The 17,703-nt window shown below is 44.1% G+C and overlaps 1 protein-coding gene across 6 annotated transcripts in view; it reads left to right on the top strand.

Moving 5' to 3' along the window:
- The window catches only part of KDM2B (lysine demethylase 2B), a 104,056-nt gene that overhangs the window by 30,930 nt on the left and 55,423 nt on the right, over nt 1-17,703 (top strand). For 2 of the 6 annotated variants that reach the window (XM_036392987.1, XM_054516734.1), the window contains exons 7-9: nt 3,939-4,032; nt 4,884-5,037; nt 13,520-13,635. In XM_036392987.1, coding sequence (XP_036248880.1) covers nt 3,939-4,032; nt 4,884-5,037; nt 13,520-13,635 — 364 coding nt within the window. Of the gene's footprint in view, nt 1-303; nt 382-458; nt 578-3,095; nt 3,177-3,938; nt 4,033-4,883; nt 5,038-13,519; nt 13,636-17,703 lie in introns of those variants that run through there. The other 4 variants (XM_054516737.1, XM_054516735.1, XM_054516736.1 and 1 more) reach the window with 4 other exon arrangements.

Raw genomic sequence — 17,703 nt, 5'->3', positions numbered from 1 at the left:
CGCTGCCCGGTGAGGCGAGGGTGGGGGCGGCAGCCGGGCGGGTGCCTGCCGGGTGACAATGGTTTCTTTTGTCTTGCGGCGCAATTCGTGGCTTCCAGTTGCAGGGCCCCAGTGTGGGAGCGCTGTCGGTGCGGGCCGAGGCGCCCCGAGGTAGCCTTTGTTCCCCGCTCGCAGGCCCGGCAGAAGGGCCCCCGCGGTGCCGGGATGCTGCCGGGGGCCGCTCGCCCCCGACACCCGGAGCGCCGCTCCCGCCCGGGGATGGGGAGCCAGGCCCGCGCCTTTCCCCGCGCTGGCACTTGCAGTTGGCTCATGGGTCTGTGGTATTCGGTTTCAGGCTCGGGGATTTCAACCAGCCGGCGCTGCTCCTGGGAGGAAGGAAGAGTGAGCTATACTTTTCTCATTGGCCCGAACAAAAAACAGAAGCCTCTGCTGGGGTTTGGGAGTGGTTTATGGGCTGAGCTCAGTGGCAGGGGAGCCCTCGCAATGCCAGAGGGAATAGAGCCGTATGGTGCGCGGTGCCTATTGCGGGGGAGAAGGAGCTGAGCTCAGGGTAACGCTGCTGCTGCCGCTGCCGCCTGTGCGTCCGCTCGCGTCTCGCCGGGCCCATGTGCATGAACGCTGCCGCTGCCTGCCCTGCCCGCCGCTGCCTTCGCATCCCGGCGCGGCTCTCGCTGTCTTTGTTTCTCTGTTTGCTTGCGGGTTTGTAGCGATGCGTGGCGAGTGCATTGTGGGTTTGCCTGGGAGTGTGGGCTCTGCGCTGGTTTATGGAGCGGTGTCTGTGTTGTTCCTGTGTTACCAGCTCGCTGTGTTTGCTTAGTGGTTTAGCTTCATTTGTATCATCTCCCTCTCTTTTTTTGGATCTCTGTGTTTGTTCTTCCTCGTGAGTTTGCAGGTTACTCCATATTTCTTCGCATCATTTCTCTAAGAAATTTCCCCAGATGTTTGTGGGGTTTTTCTGGTTTGGTTTTTTTTTTTTTTTCTTTTTTTTGGGTGGGTGGGGGGGGTGGGAGGGGGAAGTTCCCCTTTTTTCCACATCATAAATCCGTCCTCCAAAATAACAATACATTAACTGGACAAATTTCAGGCTTGTGGAGAACACAAACCAAACTCTTCAGTCGGGAAGGGAAGCTCCCCCCAAACGATTACAAGCAGCTGCGTGTTTTAAAACCCTGACTGAGGCTGTGCAGGGAGATAAAGTGGAGTGTACAGGGGTTGGATGTGGTAGCAGTTGTGAAAATATTCAACTTGGGGCATCTTTTGGGTTGCTTGTGTTTTCAGGGTGTAACTCTGGTCAGGCTGTCTCCCTATGCCTGATGTGGGGTTGTGTTCTGGAGCCACTGTACCTGTCCTGGCCCAGAGCGCTGTGGCCACAGCACACAGTGGGATGTATTTCCTAGATTTCTTTTAACGCGGATGCTGTGTTAGGGATTCCCCCCCCCCTTTTCTCATTTATTTATTTTTTCCCACCGTTGTTACGGAAAACCCTGAAAAGTTGAGTGGTTCCCCAAATTAGCAGCTGTTGGTGATGAGAAGCCACCGGCTGGGGCTGGAGCCGAGCGGTGCCTGAGATTAGCAGTGGCATGGAGTGTGCTGGGACCATGTGACTGCGGTGTACATTGGAAGAGGAAGCTGTAGAGGTCAATGCAAAGGCATTGTGCCAGACTCTGGCAACCAGGGAGAGAGCTGGAGGGCGGAAGATCCTCCCGCAGGCTCCTGAGCCGGCCGGGAGCTGTTGGGCTTGGACAAAAGCAGGCCTGGGAGATTAACAGCATAAATTAAGGCATGGCTTGTTTGTGGATGGAAAGAAAAACACTTTATTTTTCCAAGTGCTTTGCAGGTTTTTATTAATCACCCTAAGTGACTCTTTCACTAAAATCACCTTTATTGGAGTGGAAATTGTGTTTAGAGGAGTTTCAAGAAAACAGAGGGGAAAATGAGGAAAAACAAGGAAAAGAAAGAGTTGTGTGTTCACAGTTATACCTGCTTTGGTGTTTTCTCACAAAACTAAATTTTAAGCGCTTTGATTTGACAGGATTCAATCCTGTTATTACCTCTCTGAACATAAACAGTTTGCCTGCTTCAGGTTTGGATTATTGACTACAGAGGAACAGCTAAAACCAGCTAATGCCCAGGCCATGTTTGCTCTTCCAGAATATCTTAATTCAGGGGGTGATTGTTGATAGGTTGCACTGTCTAGAAATTTGTTGTTGTTAGTGTGATGTATTTTAATATCTGGCCTTCTGGAAACTGAAAATAATTGACTCCATAAGGATTTGAATTTTTTACTTTAAAACAACATGAACCTCTAACACTCAGCACTGCTTACAAGCTGAGAATTTCTATGCTGATTTTTTTTTCCTAATGAGCAATAATTATTCAATCTGTGACTTTTTGCAGTTTGGCTGGAAGAAAGGCAACTTCCTTTCTGGGCTTCTTTTATTGTTTTTAAATTCTATCTGACTTGTAATCAACAACATCTTGGTAGAGAAAACATAAAAGGAGAATTTTTTAAAAAAAGTGTTTGGGAGGGAAGGACTCATATTTTGAAATGGAGCATATTGAGAGTGTAGACAGCTTCTTGGCTAGCTGTGATTTTTGAAGCATCTGAAATACCCCAGGGGCAGCAAAAGCTTCTTCCTGCTTCTGAAGGATTAAAAAAAAAAAAAAATTTAAAAAATTCCAGAGTGGGCAAGAGGAGAGACGTGTAATTGCACAAGGAGAGGTTTTAATTGTGAGATGAAGGCGCAGGACCTTTTTTGAAGCCCACAAATTGACTGTCTTCATGACAGCATTGCGTATCATTCTGTCAACTCCGGCTCGGGATGTGGTTGCTAGGCAGCGGCTCTTATGGACCCAGAGTGGCTGTGATTTGCCAGCCTTCTGCAGACACATGGTAAGGTCCTTCCCAGCCTATCATCTACAGGGACTTCTGCACGCCGGCTGCATACTGCTGAGCTTCTCCTACCTGAATGTGAGCAGAAAAAGACACACTTAAATCAAACCTTTTTTTTTTTTTTTTAAATCCTTTCGGTTTGTTTTTTTTTTTTTTTTTTTTTTTTAAACAAATCCCCTTCCGGTAGTGTTTCCATAACTCCCCTTAAAAACCAAACCAAACCAAACCAAAAAAAAAAAAAAAAAAAAAAGCCATGAAACGGAGACCGGAACAAGGAAAAGAGGTTAGTGGGTTAAGTGGTGTGTGTTTCCTGCGTTTGCAAAGGTGCCTACAGTGAGGAGGGCGGCTGTGATTCGGCCATTAGTTACAGATGGTGGCTGCAGGCTGGAGATTCCTGCAGCCAGACCACAGCTCTTGTGTCTTTTCCAGCAATGCAGACTTTAAACTGCTCAAATCCTGTATCAAGACGGCGTAAAGAACAGTGGATTTGATAGTTAGTGTGGCTGCCAGCTGGGTCCTTTATGTATTTTGATGCAGAATGCCTAGAAATGTGAACAAAAAGGAGTTAGTTTGCCAAATGAGGTTTCTGTCCCCTAATCCTTGCAAAAATGGCATGAGTGGCAAGTAGGTAAAGAACATTCAGGAGGATTTATAAGCAAATTGGATTTTTCAAAACTTTGCAGCAATTTGTGTACAACTTCTGCTGAAGGTTGTGTCTCTGAAGTGATGAAGGAGAGCATTAAACAGATCACCCCAGGGACTGTCAGTGCCATAGGAAATATTTCTGAACAGCCTAACTTTTAATGTTTTTCTATTCCCTAACTCTGGAAGCTTCAATTCCTCTTGTATGAACAGCAAACTCAGACATGGAGAGACGTGTTTTTCACCAGAAACCTCATTACCTTCATGAGACAAATTCCTGTACTGTAAATGCAGAAACTTAATTGGTGGAAGCAGCATTGCACAGGCAGTTAACCTCTGCAAATTAAGATGTGAAAAATACTGTTTCAGACTGATTCATTTTTGTCCTTCACTCTACTTGCAGGTACTGTTTGATGAGTGTGAAAGGATGCTTCACTGATTTTCATATTGATTTTGGTGGCACTTCAGTGTGGTATCACGTTTTCCGTGGGGGGAAGGTAGGTGAACCTTTTCTGATATTTGGTTTTATTTCTCTATGCCTCTTAGAGTGGAGGGGTTTCTTTCTTTTCTTTTTTTCCCCTTTCTTTTTCTCTTTTTTTTTTTTGCCTTGAGGGGATCAGCCAGTGATCAGACTGTTTCAGCAGCTTTGTTGATACACACAGAGTTTACTGAACTAGAAGGACACCAGTCACTGTTATGAAACAAACAAGTGATTTATTTGAAATACCAAATGTGTTATTTGCTGGTGCTGGTGCTTTTAGGCTCGCTGTTGCTGTGGTCCAGAAGCATCTTGCAGTGAGATGTGGCTGTGTGTACCCTTGTTGGGTCAGAGTGCCCTCACAAGTCTCTGTACCTAAAGCTTCTGTTCCTTTTAGAGATTCCATGTTTCTTTGGTGTGGACAGCACAATAAGCCAGAACTGAAACATTAAAGGACACAGAAGCCTTAAAATACACAGCATGTGGAGCTGTGTTGCCATCTTTCCTGGTTTAGGATGTTTTTCCCAGTTGTAGTGTGGCCAGTGTGTGGTGGGAGCTGAAGTCAGTCAGTGGTACAGCTCCCGTTCCTCTCTGTACCAACACTGCTCTGAGCTGCAGGTAAACCACAGGCAGCTTCTGAGTAAGATATTTCTGGAAGAGAGATGACAAGTGACAGTTACCCAGGCTCTTCCAGCACGTGGGCTAATTGCTGCTGCTGTCTGTGTGTGCCTCTGTGTACAGCACCTGGAAAACAAGTGTTTCATGCAGAAAGCAGCTCATTTGCCTAACACACTGTAGCCTTGGTGGAGTCTCTCAGCTGTTTCTTTTTGTTGACTGTTGGTAATAATTAAATCTTCATTTTGTTTTTAGATCTTCTGGCTGATTCCACCTACTCTGCAGAATCTAGAACTTTATGAAGAATGGGTTCTCTCAGGAAAGCAAAGTGATATCTTTCTGGGAGACAGGGTGGAACGATGCCAAAGAATTGAGCTGAAGCAAGGCTACACCTTCTTCATTCCTTCAGGTATCCCTGTTAACTAACCTGGAATGACTGGGATTGTGCTTTACTAACAGTTCTGTGGAAAACAATTCTTCACACCTAAACCCCATACTGACCTCTTTATTTGCTGTGGCAGAAGAAAGGCCAGGGACTAAATGTGCTTCATTTTCCAGAAATTAAGACTGATGGGAAATGTACTGTGAGGAGGTGTGTGCAGTGATCATGTGTCTGTACTGGGAGAAAGGAGAGAGGAGCTGGGCCTCTGGAGCTGTCAGCTCACCCCTTCTCACCAGAGCTGCACTGAGTGCTGCTGTTAGCTTTCTGGGAAAGACAGTTTTCTCTCTTTGTGATCTCTTCCGGCAGGTTTCACCTGCAGTTCAGTAACTTGCTTCTTTGCCTGTATCTGTAGCCAGAGGTGGGTCTTGGTGGTACTCAAGAGAGATGGGAGAGCAGGTGCTGTGCTCCCTCAGGTTGCTTCTTGGGGAAACAGTTTCATTGTTTTAACTGTTCAGATGGTGCTGAATCTAGACATCTTCCAGCAGCCCAGGCACCCTCAGTTTTACACTGCTGCCCACCTCAGTGGCTGTGTTGCATGGTCCAGGCTCATCTTGCAAAGCCACCAAATAGTTGTTGCTTTGAAGGCTGATGCTTCAGCCCTGTCTGCTCCTGCCTAAATTGGATTAAGGATGGTGGAATGTGTAACAGCCCTCATTTAAGATTATATCAGACTTTGCTTTCTGTGACTATTATGGGACTGTAAGTTTGTTTATAATAATTTAAGACATTGCCTCTGTCTGTTGGATCTTACCAGGGAAATAAATATAGGTAAACTTTCTACATGACAGAAAGGCAGGCTGGTAGTTTTTCAGCTCTGGAATGAATTACTCTGTGGAGATAGGATTATTATTTTTTAACCCTAGAAACAGAGAGAATGCAGGTCATGCAGAGACAGGGACAATGTTCTTCTCATCTGGGGAGTGGTGTTAGGATCAATTGAAGGCCACAAATGTGCACATTTGTAAGTATTTGGTAAGAATCAGACAGGCAAAATGACTTTGAGGGTGTAGGAGTTCATCTGTTAGAGGAATTAGATCTTGCCTTGAAACAGGTCAGAATGTGCTGTTACTGTTTGAACTGGGTGTTTGAGTGTGGCTGTGCTGTTTGCTTAGATCCCATTACTGTATCTTCTATTTATCTCCATCCTCCTGTGAAAAGCCTCCTACAAGTAAGACTTTCTGTGTGTCAGTTTAGTCATGATCAGCAGCTGGAACACTGCAGGTTGTGGGAGCTTGGACAGGACACAGCTGTAACATGGTGGCTGACACAAAGTGATTCCAAATGGGTTTTTGACTGTAGTTTCTGTTTTCTTAGGAAAGCCCCAAGTACAGAAATCCCAATACCTCAGACATTTTAGGCTCCATGCCAGATTTGAAAAGCATTTATGAATAATTTCTCTGTAAGCACCTCATAGATTCATGGATTTTTGCTCTGCTGTATGTTGTGTGGAAAACTTATTTGCAAATCTCTTATTTGTGTGAAAGGGCATTATTTCTGCCTTTGTTTTAAGAGTATGGAAATGCCTAATTAAAGGCTGTTCCAGGTCAGTGAATTGAGCACAGCTGTGTAAAACAGGTCAATTCCTGTGACCTCTTTGCTCTGGTTTGTGCACATATCATGTTAGTTAATGTTTGAAAGTGGTTTTTATGTGCTTTAGAAGTGTTCTTAGTGTTTAGATTCTGTTTATGGATGTCTGTAAAACCAGCGTGTCCGGTATTTTCAATTGAGCCTGATAAACCCTTGACCAGCCTCAACTCATCCATGAGGAAATAACTTCTAATTACAGGTTTGCTCACAGAAAGTGTAGAGGAATTAGTGCTCAGCTGGGCTGTGAATGGGGAACATTTCAGCAAGGGACCTTTCCCATAAAATCTCCTGCTCTGCTTCTGCTTTCAAGTAATTTCTGGGAGTAGTCCTAGAAATGCTGTTGTACCATAGCACTGTGAGGGTGAAGTAGGTAGAGAAGACTGTAAGAAGACAAGTGAGGGACTGAAATCACAGTGTGCTGGGAAATGGAAGGTTTGTCTGAGAATCTGGGATCAGCAGTAGATCCAGTAAATCCCCAAAAGTACAAACCACTTGGACAAGAATGGGGATCACTCTTAGGGAAGGCATAATTATAGTGCTCACCAGGGCCTCAGGGTATTTTCCTCTCCATCACTGCCATCATCCTTTCAGGATTAAGTTTAAACCAGTAGATTTCTGCTGTTGTTTGTAACCCTGCAGAGCACTGAGAGCACGACCCCAGCTGTGGTATCAAGGAGGCTTTGAGCTCAGTATCATCAGCACAGTGAGTTCTTATGGGCCAAGGTGCATTTTCCAGCATTTTCTGCAGTGCTGATTTATTCAACATTCCTGTGATCATACTCCAGACAGGGTGACCTGCTGTCAACTAGATGATGTTCCTTTCTGGTTCCTCTTCAAACTTCTCATGTTGCTGCATGCAATTTCATAACAGTTGTGTTTCACCTGGGAGCTGGCAGTGTTCCACTGAGGAGTAAGCTGTTTGTTTTACTTTATTTTTCTTATGTTCTCTGTACTGCACTTCAGGGCCTTTGGCATGGAAACATGCTGTTAAGAGTCTCTCTTAATTATTGTGGTTACCTGAGAGTGCTCCAGAGTTGTTGTCTCCAGTCAAATGCAGAAATAATGACCTTTCTCAGATGAATGTTTTTGGGAAGGAGAATGGACAGAAAGAGATGTTCTGTGTGGACTGCAGGCAGCTATTTGCAGGGATTCAGAGTGTTTCAGCTGCTGTCTCAGTGGTTATCAGTGGCATTTTGCCTATTAGGAGTGTGTGGTCCTAGGTCACCTCTGCTGTGCCAGTGAGAGTTTGATGGATTATTGTGTGATGGGGCCAGAAGGTGGCACAGAGCCCTTGCAGCAGGAGAATGACAGGCTATTAAATTCTGGCTGGTACATTTTTTGCAGGGTGTTGTGCTAGGGCTGCAGAGCTGCCTGGCTGGTTTTGGTTGCTGTTTAGCTTTTCCCATTCTGGGAGCTTCCACCTCAGGGACCACATGAAGAAGATTGTGGAGGGGATCAAAGGGGAGAGGCTTTTTGCTCTGAGTGTCTGCTTTCAGATGGAAGGTGACAGCATGATGCTGGATTTTTGATTCTGTACCTAATACCAAGGTCTGCCTCATTCTTAAAAACAATTTAAGCTTGAGAGTTGCTGTATTACTTGTACTACTGGGACAGAATTAGTAAATACTTAACTTTAAAAATGTAAACATGGTATTTCCTTGATAGATTTGGTTGTGGGCACTGTTATGATGCAGTCATTCGTCTTTTGAGATTTGATTTGCTGGCAGTGCCCACTCTCAGGTTATCTCTTTAGTCACTTTTTATTTTTGAGACATATATATTTCATCTTTTCCACCCCAAGTTGCTGTAGAATTGCAGGAAAATGTGTGGCAACTTCTATATCACAAAGCAAAAATATCAGTTCAGTTACTAATGGAAACAGAAGCACCATGGTTTTGGCTTGGAGCTTGTAGGCTGTTTGCCCCATAGCTTTATAAGTTAATATTCTTTTTCATTATTCTCAGATGGATGATTGCATCCTTGAGTAGGAATTTGCAGCCCACTGAAATCTTCTAACAAGTTTGCAATGTTTAATAATACTTGTTTTATAAAATTCAAAAGATAATGAGATCATATCTTTCTTTTAACTGTTCAGAAAAAGTGTTTGTTACTGTTAATTTTACCTTCTTGATTTACTAGAGATGATAACATCTAAATATTCAAGTGTATCTTAGGAGTGGTGGAATAATTCATAACTGTAAATCAGCTGAGAGCATTTCTGAGTCTCCTGAAGAGAATTCCTGCTCAGTCTTGGCTTGGCTTCATACACTGGGATTGTTTTGGGAAGGAAAAAGCACTTATTGATCGCCAGGAGCTGAAATAAAAACCATCAACTTCAGAAAAACCTTAAGTGGATGGTCTTCTTATTGAGGCTTGACATGAGGGCTGTGAGCAGTGACTGCAGTGTCTGTGCTCCCAAATCCATTTATCCCACGTGGCTGAGCCTGTGCTGGGCAGGACTGGGCAGTGGCTGTGCAGGAGCTGCTTCCACCTCATGTCACTGGCACTGCTTGGGAAATAAACGGGTACCCACAGGCAAGAATGTTCCTGCTTCATGGCTGTCCTCAGAGCCACACAGTCAATGTCCTCCTCTCATCTGTAGGATTTAGCTGTGGCTTTAGGTAATGTTTACCAGGTGCTTTTGTTTGTGGCTTTCAGACAAAAATTAACGATTTCTCGTTCCACTGACTTATGACTTTTTCAGTCCTTATTCGAGTTGTTCTGATATTATTCCAGTGCTTTTTTTTTAGCATTAAGGATAAAATGAAACTTTTGGCATTTTTCTCCGTTTTTGAGACAATTCCCAAGAGGTGAGGTGTTATCTCTTGGCTCACATGAAGCACAGAGGGTTGTGCAGCAGTAGCAGGGTTTGTGTGAGCAGCACAGAGCAGTCACTGAGGAGAGAGCTGATGAACTCACCCCAGAGGTGTCGGTACTGGGGGCTGTGTGGGAAGTTTGTGCTGTGAGAGCTGGCAGTCAGACACACAGGAGCAGACATGACAGGCTGTTCAGCACAGGTGACATGATCTGAAATGTCAACAGACCTGCAGTGCATCCAGCAAAACGTAACAGCACAGGTGAAGGTGAGGCAGGGGTGTGGTGGATGACATTAAAACAAATCCCTTGGCTGTCCTTTTGTCTTCACCACACGTGTAGCACCTCCTGCTCTGGAGGTTTGTCTTCCCCTTTAAAAACCGTGGTAATTGGGGAGCTGACAAGATGGGTGTTTTTGTTTGCAAATGGTCACAATGAACATTCATCCTCCTCCTTTATTTCTGAGTCGTGCTGTAGCTAAGCTGTGGGAATGGATTGAATGTGCCATCCAAGCTTCTCTTTCCTCAGAGCTCATTTCCACAATACATTACCCTGATGGAAACTGTTTCCTGTTTTCTGCTCATCTCTCTTTCCTCCTACTTCTACTTCTGTGGTGCTGACCTCCAGTTTTTCTCCATACACAGCCTGGTTAGTATTAGAACAAGAGATTTTCACATTGGGTTTTTTTTTCCTCTGTAACATCTGTGCCAGTCTTGCTGGGATTTTGTACCTTGTCAGTTTTCCCATCTTTTTTGTCTAACCTTGTCCTGTGTCCCTGGAATCCACCTCTTGGTGCTCGTGTCTCTGCAGCTCCAATTATGCACGTACGTTCCTCAGGCAAGTGGAAGCTATTTTGGGATGCAGTGTGACTGAAATGCTGCACAGCTGAGTGACCAAAATCTATTTTCTGTGCAGGTGACTTCTCTGACAGGGCTGTGTCCTGCAGAGGGGCTTAGCTGGATGCTGCCTGTGGGCGCACATGGACTGCAGGAAATCTGGGATTCCCCAGGACTGAGCTGTGTGAGGGGAGGGCACCCACAGGCATCATCTGTGCCTTTCTCAGAGCCATGCCTGGAAATCATCCCTGCCTTGGCAGGGGTAGGAACTTGACTTCCCAGGACTTTATATCATGACTTTGTTGCTTGGTCTCCCGTTTATTTTTCTTTTCCCAATCCTGATGGATTTTATTGGTGTGTTTTAAAGGATTTTGCTACTGACAACTGTGTCATTAACAGCAATATTTTCAATCTTGTTATTAGAAATACTTGCAGCTTGAAGGACCTAGTGTTCAGTTAATTCAGCAGCTGGGAGATGAAGGTACTAATTGCTTGTTGTAAGATGTTTAGTCCTGGGTTATAAATGCAAGTAGGGAATTAAAGACCTTCTCCACAGAACCAGAGGTTGTTTCAGATACTTTACAGAAGATTTTCAGTTTGCACTGTACCAGCCCTGCAAGAATGGATGCTTGAAACGATATTTGTGTTCATTATTCTTTCTGTGCAGGGTTTGTCATGTCTGGAACACCATTTGTTAGAGCATTGCCTCAAGCCAGTGATAGATCCTTCCACATTTCTCCCAAAAATACTGGGACTACTACCAAGAAAGTCTAGCAGTTATTAACACAAAAACCCTTGGCATCTCATAGGGGTAGAGAAGGCAAGGAAGGTGTGTTGAGACCCAAAGACCAGGAAACAATGAAACCAGCTGCACTCCAGTGTGAAATGTTCACTGAAGAAATGCAGTTTGTAGGAGAAGGCTACTGTGTGGTTTCAGTGGAAGCACCCACTCAAAGAACAACTGCATTGATGGGGTTTAATTTTGTTGATTATTAAATGAAGGGATGTCTCCTTTTAACCTTTCAAATAGGAAAAGAATCAGCTCAGTTATTCCTATTAATCAAATTGTAAATATTTGATGGCAAATTGTATTTTGAATGATGTTGATAATGTCACTAAAATAACAGCTGCAGTAAGGTTGGACAGTGACACCTGTGCTGAGAGAACTGCTGTGGGAAGGGTGCTGAGGACTCCTCAGTGTTCTGCTGGCTCTGAGCTGTCTTCTGCCACCACTCACTTGTAGGACCATGAAAGTCATTTCACTTTTTCAAGTTTCAGTTTGTTTATCTCTAAACCTGACAATAAAGTGGATTGTCACGCAAACCAACCCTGTGTTTCAGCACCCAGCCAATGAGTTGGCTTTGGGGACCCAGATTTGCCTCAGCATTTGGATTCCACTCTTCCCCCCAACCACAGAAATCTCTGTTTACCCAGTGGAAGCAGTGGCCCCCAATTTCCTTGACCTTGGATCTGTTTTCCCTCCCAAAGATGAGGATGAGGATCATGTATTTTTGTAGTAGTTTGCTCTTAGTACAGACTGAGGTATTTCATGTGAGGTGCTGAACTACTTCAGCTGTGAAGTATTTATAGTGCTGAGGTGTGTAGTTGCCACCCTACCCTTACATTAAAAAAAATCCTCTCTAGTTGATTGTTCTTGATTTGGAAGTAATACACAGGCTGGGTCTCTGTAACTGAAATTATGCTAACCAGAGAAGGAAAGATGGAATAATTCTGAGAGCTGCCAGAGCCACGAGCCACCTGCTGGTTTTATATACATCACATTTAGTGTGTGGAGTCAGACCTGTGAGCTGACTGAAACCTGGAACAGGTTGCCCAGAGGGGCTGTGGAGTCTTCATCCCAGGAGATGCCATGGAGCCATCTGGACACAGTTCTGTGCAGCTGCCTCTAGATGGTCTTGGGGGTTGGACCTCCAGAGGTCCCCTCCAGCCTCTACCATTCTGTGACTCTGAAATTCAGAAAATGTATCCAGAGGGATAGGCTTGTGTTTCCAGGGAGAAAATTCCAGTGCTGATTTCTCTTCCTTCCTATCACTCTCCTACCAACCTGCCCTTAAATGAGAGCCCCACTCCTGCCATCTGCTGTGGCTCAAGGACTTCCCAGACAGAGCTTTGCAGGCCTTTATGGTTGAAAAATTGTTGTGGAGGAGCACTTTTGTGGCTGCTGGCTGGAAAACCCTCTAGGCTGAATGGCATTTTCCTGCTCCCTCACTGATCTGGAAGTGAGGGAAAACTGCCACAGCTTTAATGGAAAGTACTGCACAGTCAGGAGAAAATTGACTGCCCCCCATGTTGCTTTGCTGTCTGCTGGTTTATAAATTGTAATGCTTTTCATTAAAAAGAAGAGGGAAAAAAGTGTCAGGTCTCTGTGGGTCCCAGATCATTAGCAGGATCAATTCCTTTTTCACTGCAGAGATCAGAGGCTACAGTCTTGCATAGCCAGAGCTTCAGCTCCTGACAGACCAAGCAAACAATGCAGAGGCAGAGGAGCTGGTGTGTGGCTGGCTGAATTGCTGTGCCTGGATTTTCGTTGTGATAGAAGATTCTTTGGAGCCTGTGAAATTAATTCAGTGCCTTGTAGGATTGGGTCAGAACAGTCTCATCAGCTCCACTACCAGAAATGTTAAATCCCTTCACTTGAGGCTTGCAGTGAAAACGATTTCTTGGTTACTTCAGGAAGTTGATTGTAGTTGATGAAACTTTCATCCCTGAAGGAGGACTGGTAATAATTTGAAATCTTTTACCTCTGAAGGTGTGTTGTGGTGCAGTGTGAAGGAAGTTTGGTGTGCCTCAGTCCAGTTCCACAGCCCTTGGCCCACCACCACTGCTGAGATGGTTTGCAGCCATGCTGGAGGTGCCAGTCTGAGAGCCAAGTGTATGGAACAGACTGAGTTTACTTCTTAGTCATGGACATGGTTGAGTCACAAACTTGCATGTGCTCAGTAAACACTGTAAGTGTTGGGGGAATAAATAGAACTGATTTACTGAGGGTTGTAAGACTGCACGTCACAAGGTGCCCTTCTGCTGTGACTAGTCCTGAAGTGTGGCTGTGAGCATCCCATTTAGCCTTTCACTGCTTTAACCTCTCATCCCCAGCACAGTGGGATTCAGAGGGTTGTTAAAATTTGATTTGAAATTGCTCTGTAATGCTACATAGCACGAGGCATTCTCAGTTCTCTGCTTTCCCTCTCTAGGGTGGATACACGCGGTTTATACTCCAGTAGATTCTCTGGTGTTTGGTGGAAATATCCTGCATAGCTTTAATGTTCCCATGCAGCTTCGCATCTATGAAATTGAGGACAGAACAAGGGTAAGGATTCTTGATTCTCTTTTTAACTGAGCAGTTCTTTGTGGCTGTGATCTGTCATAGTCTCTCCCTCGTATTCCCTTCTGACAACAACAACTGACGGGATCTCCGTGTCAGAGTCGTTGAAACAAGAGGTAAACATGAAGTAATGAGACTTTCAAATGTTGGTTATTTTTAGTGGGATTTACTCATGTGCTTCCCACAGATGTGTCCCTTCTGTGTCTTTTGTCTGCCTGTTAAACTTCCATAAAACACCTTCCCTTTTGCACAAAAACACATTGCACTTTACAGACCTTTGTACCAGTATTTCTGGTAACCCTCTGCTCGTCAGCTCTCTGTGCACACCTGGGGTGGATGATCCTGCAGAATTGATGGCACTGGGCTGGTTCTGCTGCCCACAGCTGGATTGACAAAGCTGTGCAGAAGTTGTGTATGAAATGACATCCTCTGTAATTGGCAGCCACTACTGTGGCTTGATACCATGCAAGATTTCTTGGAACAGAGAGGCTGGGCTGGGACATTGATCTGAACATTGTGATGTTCATCTGCCTGTAGCACCTACCTGAGGGAAAGGCTGGGGGAGTTACTGTGCCACCTCTTTGTTGGGGGTGACAGTTTTATCCTTGGTTAATGAACAGGGCACCTGCTCATCATATCCACTGAGTTTCAAAAAGCAGCAGGATCTGAAGGAAGTGACTCTGTTTTATTAGGCTGTTAAATAACCTGTGCAAGGCTGTTGTGGCATTCTGATATAAAAATGGACCAGAGGGATGTGCAATCCAGATGGGGACTGTTTGGGAGGCCTCACTCTGAGGCAGTGCTGATAAACCACTGACACAGGTGCCAGCTCTGCTGTTAATGGCAGGAAATTGCAATTCTTCTTCACTGAAAAGTCTAAAATAGTGTGTTGTGGGCATCAGTGCAGATCACTGTTGTTCACCCCTACAAGAGGGCACAAATCTTGCTCCAAGTTGGCTTTTACCCCAAATTGCTCTCTTTGCAGTGGAGTACATAGGCCTGGAGCAAATACAAATTGTTTTAAGTACATCTCTGCCTCAGTGGGAGTGAGGTGTCCTGCCCCCAGCCTCCCTGGCTTCCCAGCTGGTACAAGGCCTGGTGATCTTCACTCTAAAAAACACTGGTGGGAGCAGTGGGTTTCCTGGAGTGACTTTAATGAAGAGAAGCAGAAAAATGAATTCTTAGTGGAAGAGAGACGAAGAAAAAAATTGAAATTTAGGGGGAATTAGAACAGAGGAGTGTGGCAGAGAGCAGAAGTAGAGACCAGAGTGGATTCAGCCTGGCTTTGAACAGGTGAGAGTGTCAAGTGTCTTGAGAAAGCACAGAGGTACTTGGACAGGAAAGTTTTGGTGACAGGAGCAGGAAGGGGCTCACCTGGCAGAGGCACAGGAAGGTTTCCACAGGGACTGTAAATAAGAGCCAGCAGTAGATGCTGGGAGTTCACTGCAGGTGTGGTGTTGCTGGGAAGGATGTTTGCACAGGCAGCTCACTTGGAGAACGGAGAAGGGGAGACTGGGAGGGAGGATCCATGCCAGAAATGAGTGATTTCCATTGAAGTCTGTGGGGAAGATGGGCAGGAAATGCTCTTTTTCCCTTAAGTTGTATAAAAATGGACATTTTGATCACACAGGACTTGAGCTACCCAAGATCACACAACTTGGGTTGTAGCTGCTCAGCTGTGCTTCAAGGCCCTTCTCCTTGGGAAGCTGGGTGCAGCTTTGATTTTCTAAGCTTTTTATGCCAGCTGGCAAAACTCCTTATAACAGCCAAATATTTTGGTAACTTCTATGAACTAACCAGCCAGTTACACTGAAATGCCTTTTAAAATTTACTGCCACACTGATCCTGTGAGGAGGCTGTGGGAGTTGGGTACCTGCATCTTGAAAAATGTCCTGTCACCATTAATTGGGAAAGGGATACTGCAACATTTGGAAATCCCAAATCAGACCTTTGCTCTCGTCATTTTTTGTTTAAATTTTCTTTTAAGTCTGTGTAGTTCTTGATCATTTTCCTTGCAAAAATATTGGAGTGCTTTAAAAAAGCCAGCAGCCCAGAATATCCAGGACTTCACAGAAGCAATTTCAGCACTTGGATGTTGCTGTGTGCTGGCAACGTGTTATGCACAGGCTGTACCTGTGCTCACAAACTTGTGCTTGTGGGCAGATGTATAAAATCAGAACTGTGTGAACAGTTGAAGAATAGCAAGACTTTCTGCACAGAAACAAAACAGAAGCTGTGCAGCTAAGGCATACAGAAGTTTGATAAAAGGCAGGAAAATCAATACTGTGATTTAGAAATAATAACATTCCCCCCCCAACTAAAAATATCGTGCAGGAATCTTGAAAGGGAAATGGTTTCAAAACAGGATTCTGGTGTGTACTACATTATTTGCTTTGTCAATCAAATTTTGTCATTTCTCTGTTGAGATAATTCCATTCATACACTGGCTGGTCTGGCAGACTCAGTACAGTGCAGTTCACCCAAATTTGCCAGTGTGAGCATACTGCAAATGAGTTTCTCATCAGTATTGATCTTTCCATTGTGTATGGCATAGAAGTAAATTACATGATGTGATTGACAAAGTAATTTGCTACACTCAAATCAAAGTGTAATACAGGTGTGCTTCCTCTCTTCATTTTGCACAGAGCAATTTTATGGAGGTTTCACTGTGTTTAAACCTGCTATGTAATGTTTAATCATCTTTGATTGCTGATATTCAAAGTCATTTTTATGCTAGGTGTAGTTGTTATTGTCTTAGCTCAGACAAGAATAAATACAGGGTTGAAATGGTAATGCTGATTTACAGCCTGATAAAATTGCCTAGTTTATATACTTGTCATGCTTATTCTAGCTTAATTCCTCATACCCCTGGGAGACTTTTTAAGAGGGTTGTAGCCATTTAAAAATAGTTTTAAGGAGTAATAAAAAACATGTCTATTGTTGGAAACAGCTCCTAATGTGCAATTGAGGTAAACAAATATTCTCCAGCCTTACAGTTCGTAGAGACTCTCATTTTGCAGCCTGGCTTTCCTGGAGGCCAATTAACAGCCAGTCAAACAGGCCAAGCTGTTTAGCTCTCTGCAAGCCCAGCTTGAGGAACTGCAGAGCAGGATGCCATGCAGGGATTCATCATTTGGCACAGGGGTGATACAGCTCTCAGTACTGAAGAGGAAGAATGTGTCAAACCTAACCCCAATTAATCTAAATTTAACTGCTTTAAAATACTGGAACATGGTGGGAACAAGGGCACTCTGAATATACACGTAAGGTGGTCACTCACAGATGATGGTGTTTGCTATTCACTTGGTTTTCTGGAATGTAAGATAATATATTAAGTGGCTAGCTTAATTATTTTGTAAATAGTCATAAATTGCTTTTCAATATTGTGATTAGATTGATTAAACACAAGTGGAGTTTGTAATGATTTTAATGGGCATTGTGGAAGAGATTATGACTTTTTTCAGGAAAACGTGTGTCTTACTTGCTTAGGGTTTTTGTTTTGTTTTTGGAGGGGCATATAAATCTCTAAAATAATTTCACTTTGAACTGAAGAAATGGATCGTATTCCAGAGAGGATTTTTTCTTGCTGTACAGGAATAATTAAATTTTTTTTCCAGTGGATTGTAAATTATTAATCACAGAAGTTAAAGCTGGAAATGCCTATTAGATGATCCAGTGTATTTCCCTGCTGGTGGGGAATTCAGTCCTCTGGCAGTGTCTGTCTCAGATATTACACTTCCAACTCATCACAGAACATTTTTAATTTTTTTCCTTCTTTCTCTTATTCCTCCTCCCCTGCCCTTAAGAGTTCATTTGCCTATGAGTGTACAATGGAAGGAGTATGGACATGCACATAATGCAGTTCACATCCCTTATAATTAATAAATGTTCAGGGATATCACAAAGAGCATATTCCTCTATGCTTTTCCATAAGGCAAACTTTAAAAGTTTTTAAAGCACTGTTGGAGTCTCTTTACTGGCAGAAGGCCCTGTAGATCTCTGCACAGTATCTCTGTCTACAGATGGTGTAGAGAGCTCTTCTTTCTGAAGGTT

Source organism: Molothrus ater, chromosome 18, assembly GCF_012460135.2.
Source record: "Molothrus ater isolate BHLD 08-10-18 breed brown headed cowbird chromosome 18, BPBGC_Mater_1.1, whole genome shotgun sequence".
Classification (NCBI taxonomy): domain Eukaryota; kingdom Metazoa; phylum Chordata; class Aves; order Passeriformes; family Icteridae; genus Molothrus; species Molothrus ater.
The sequence above is the reverse complement of the archived record's forward strand: the minus strand, read 5'-3'. Positions and strand labels throughout refer to the sequence as shown.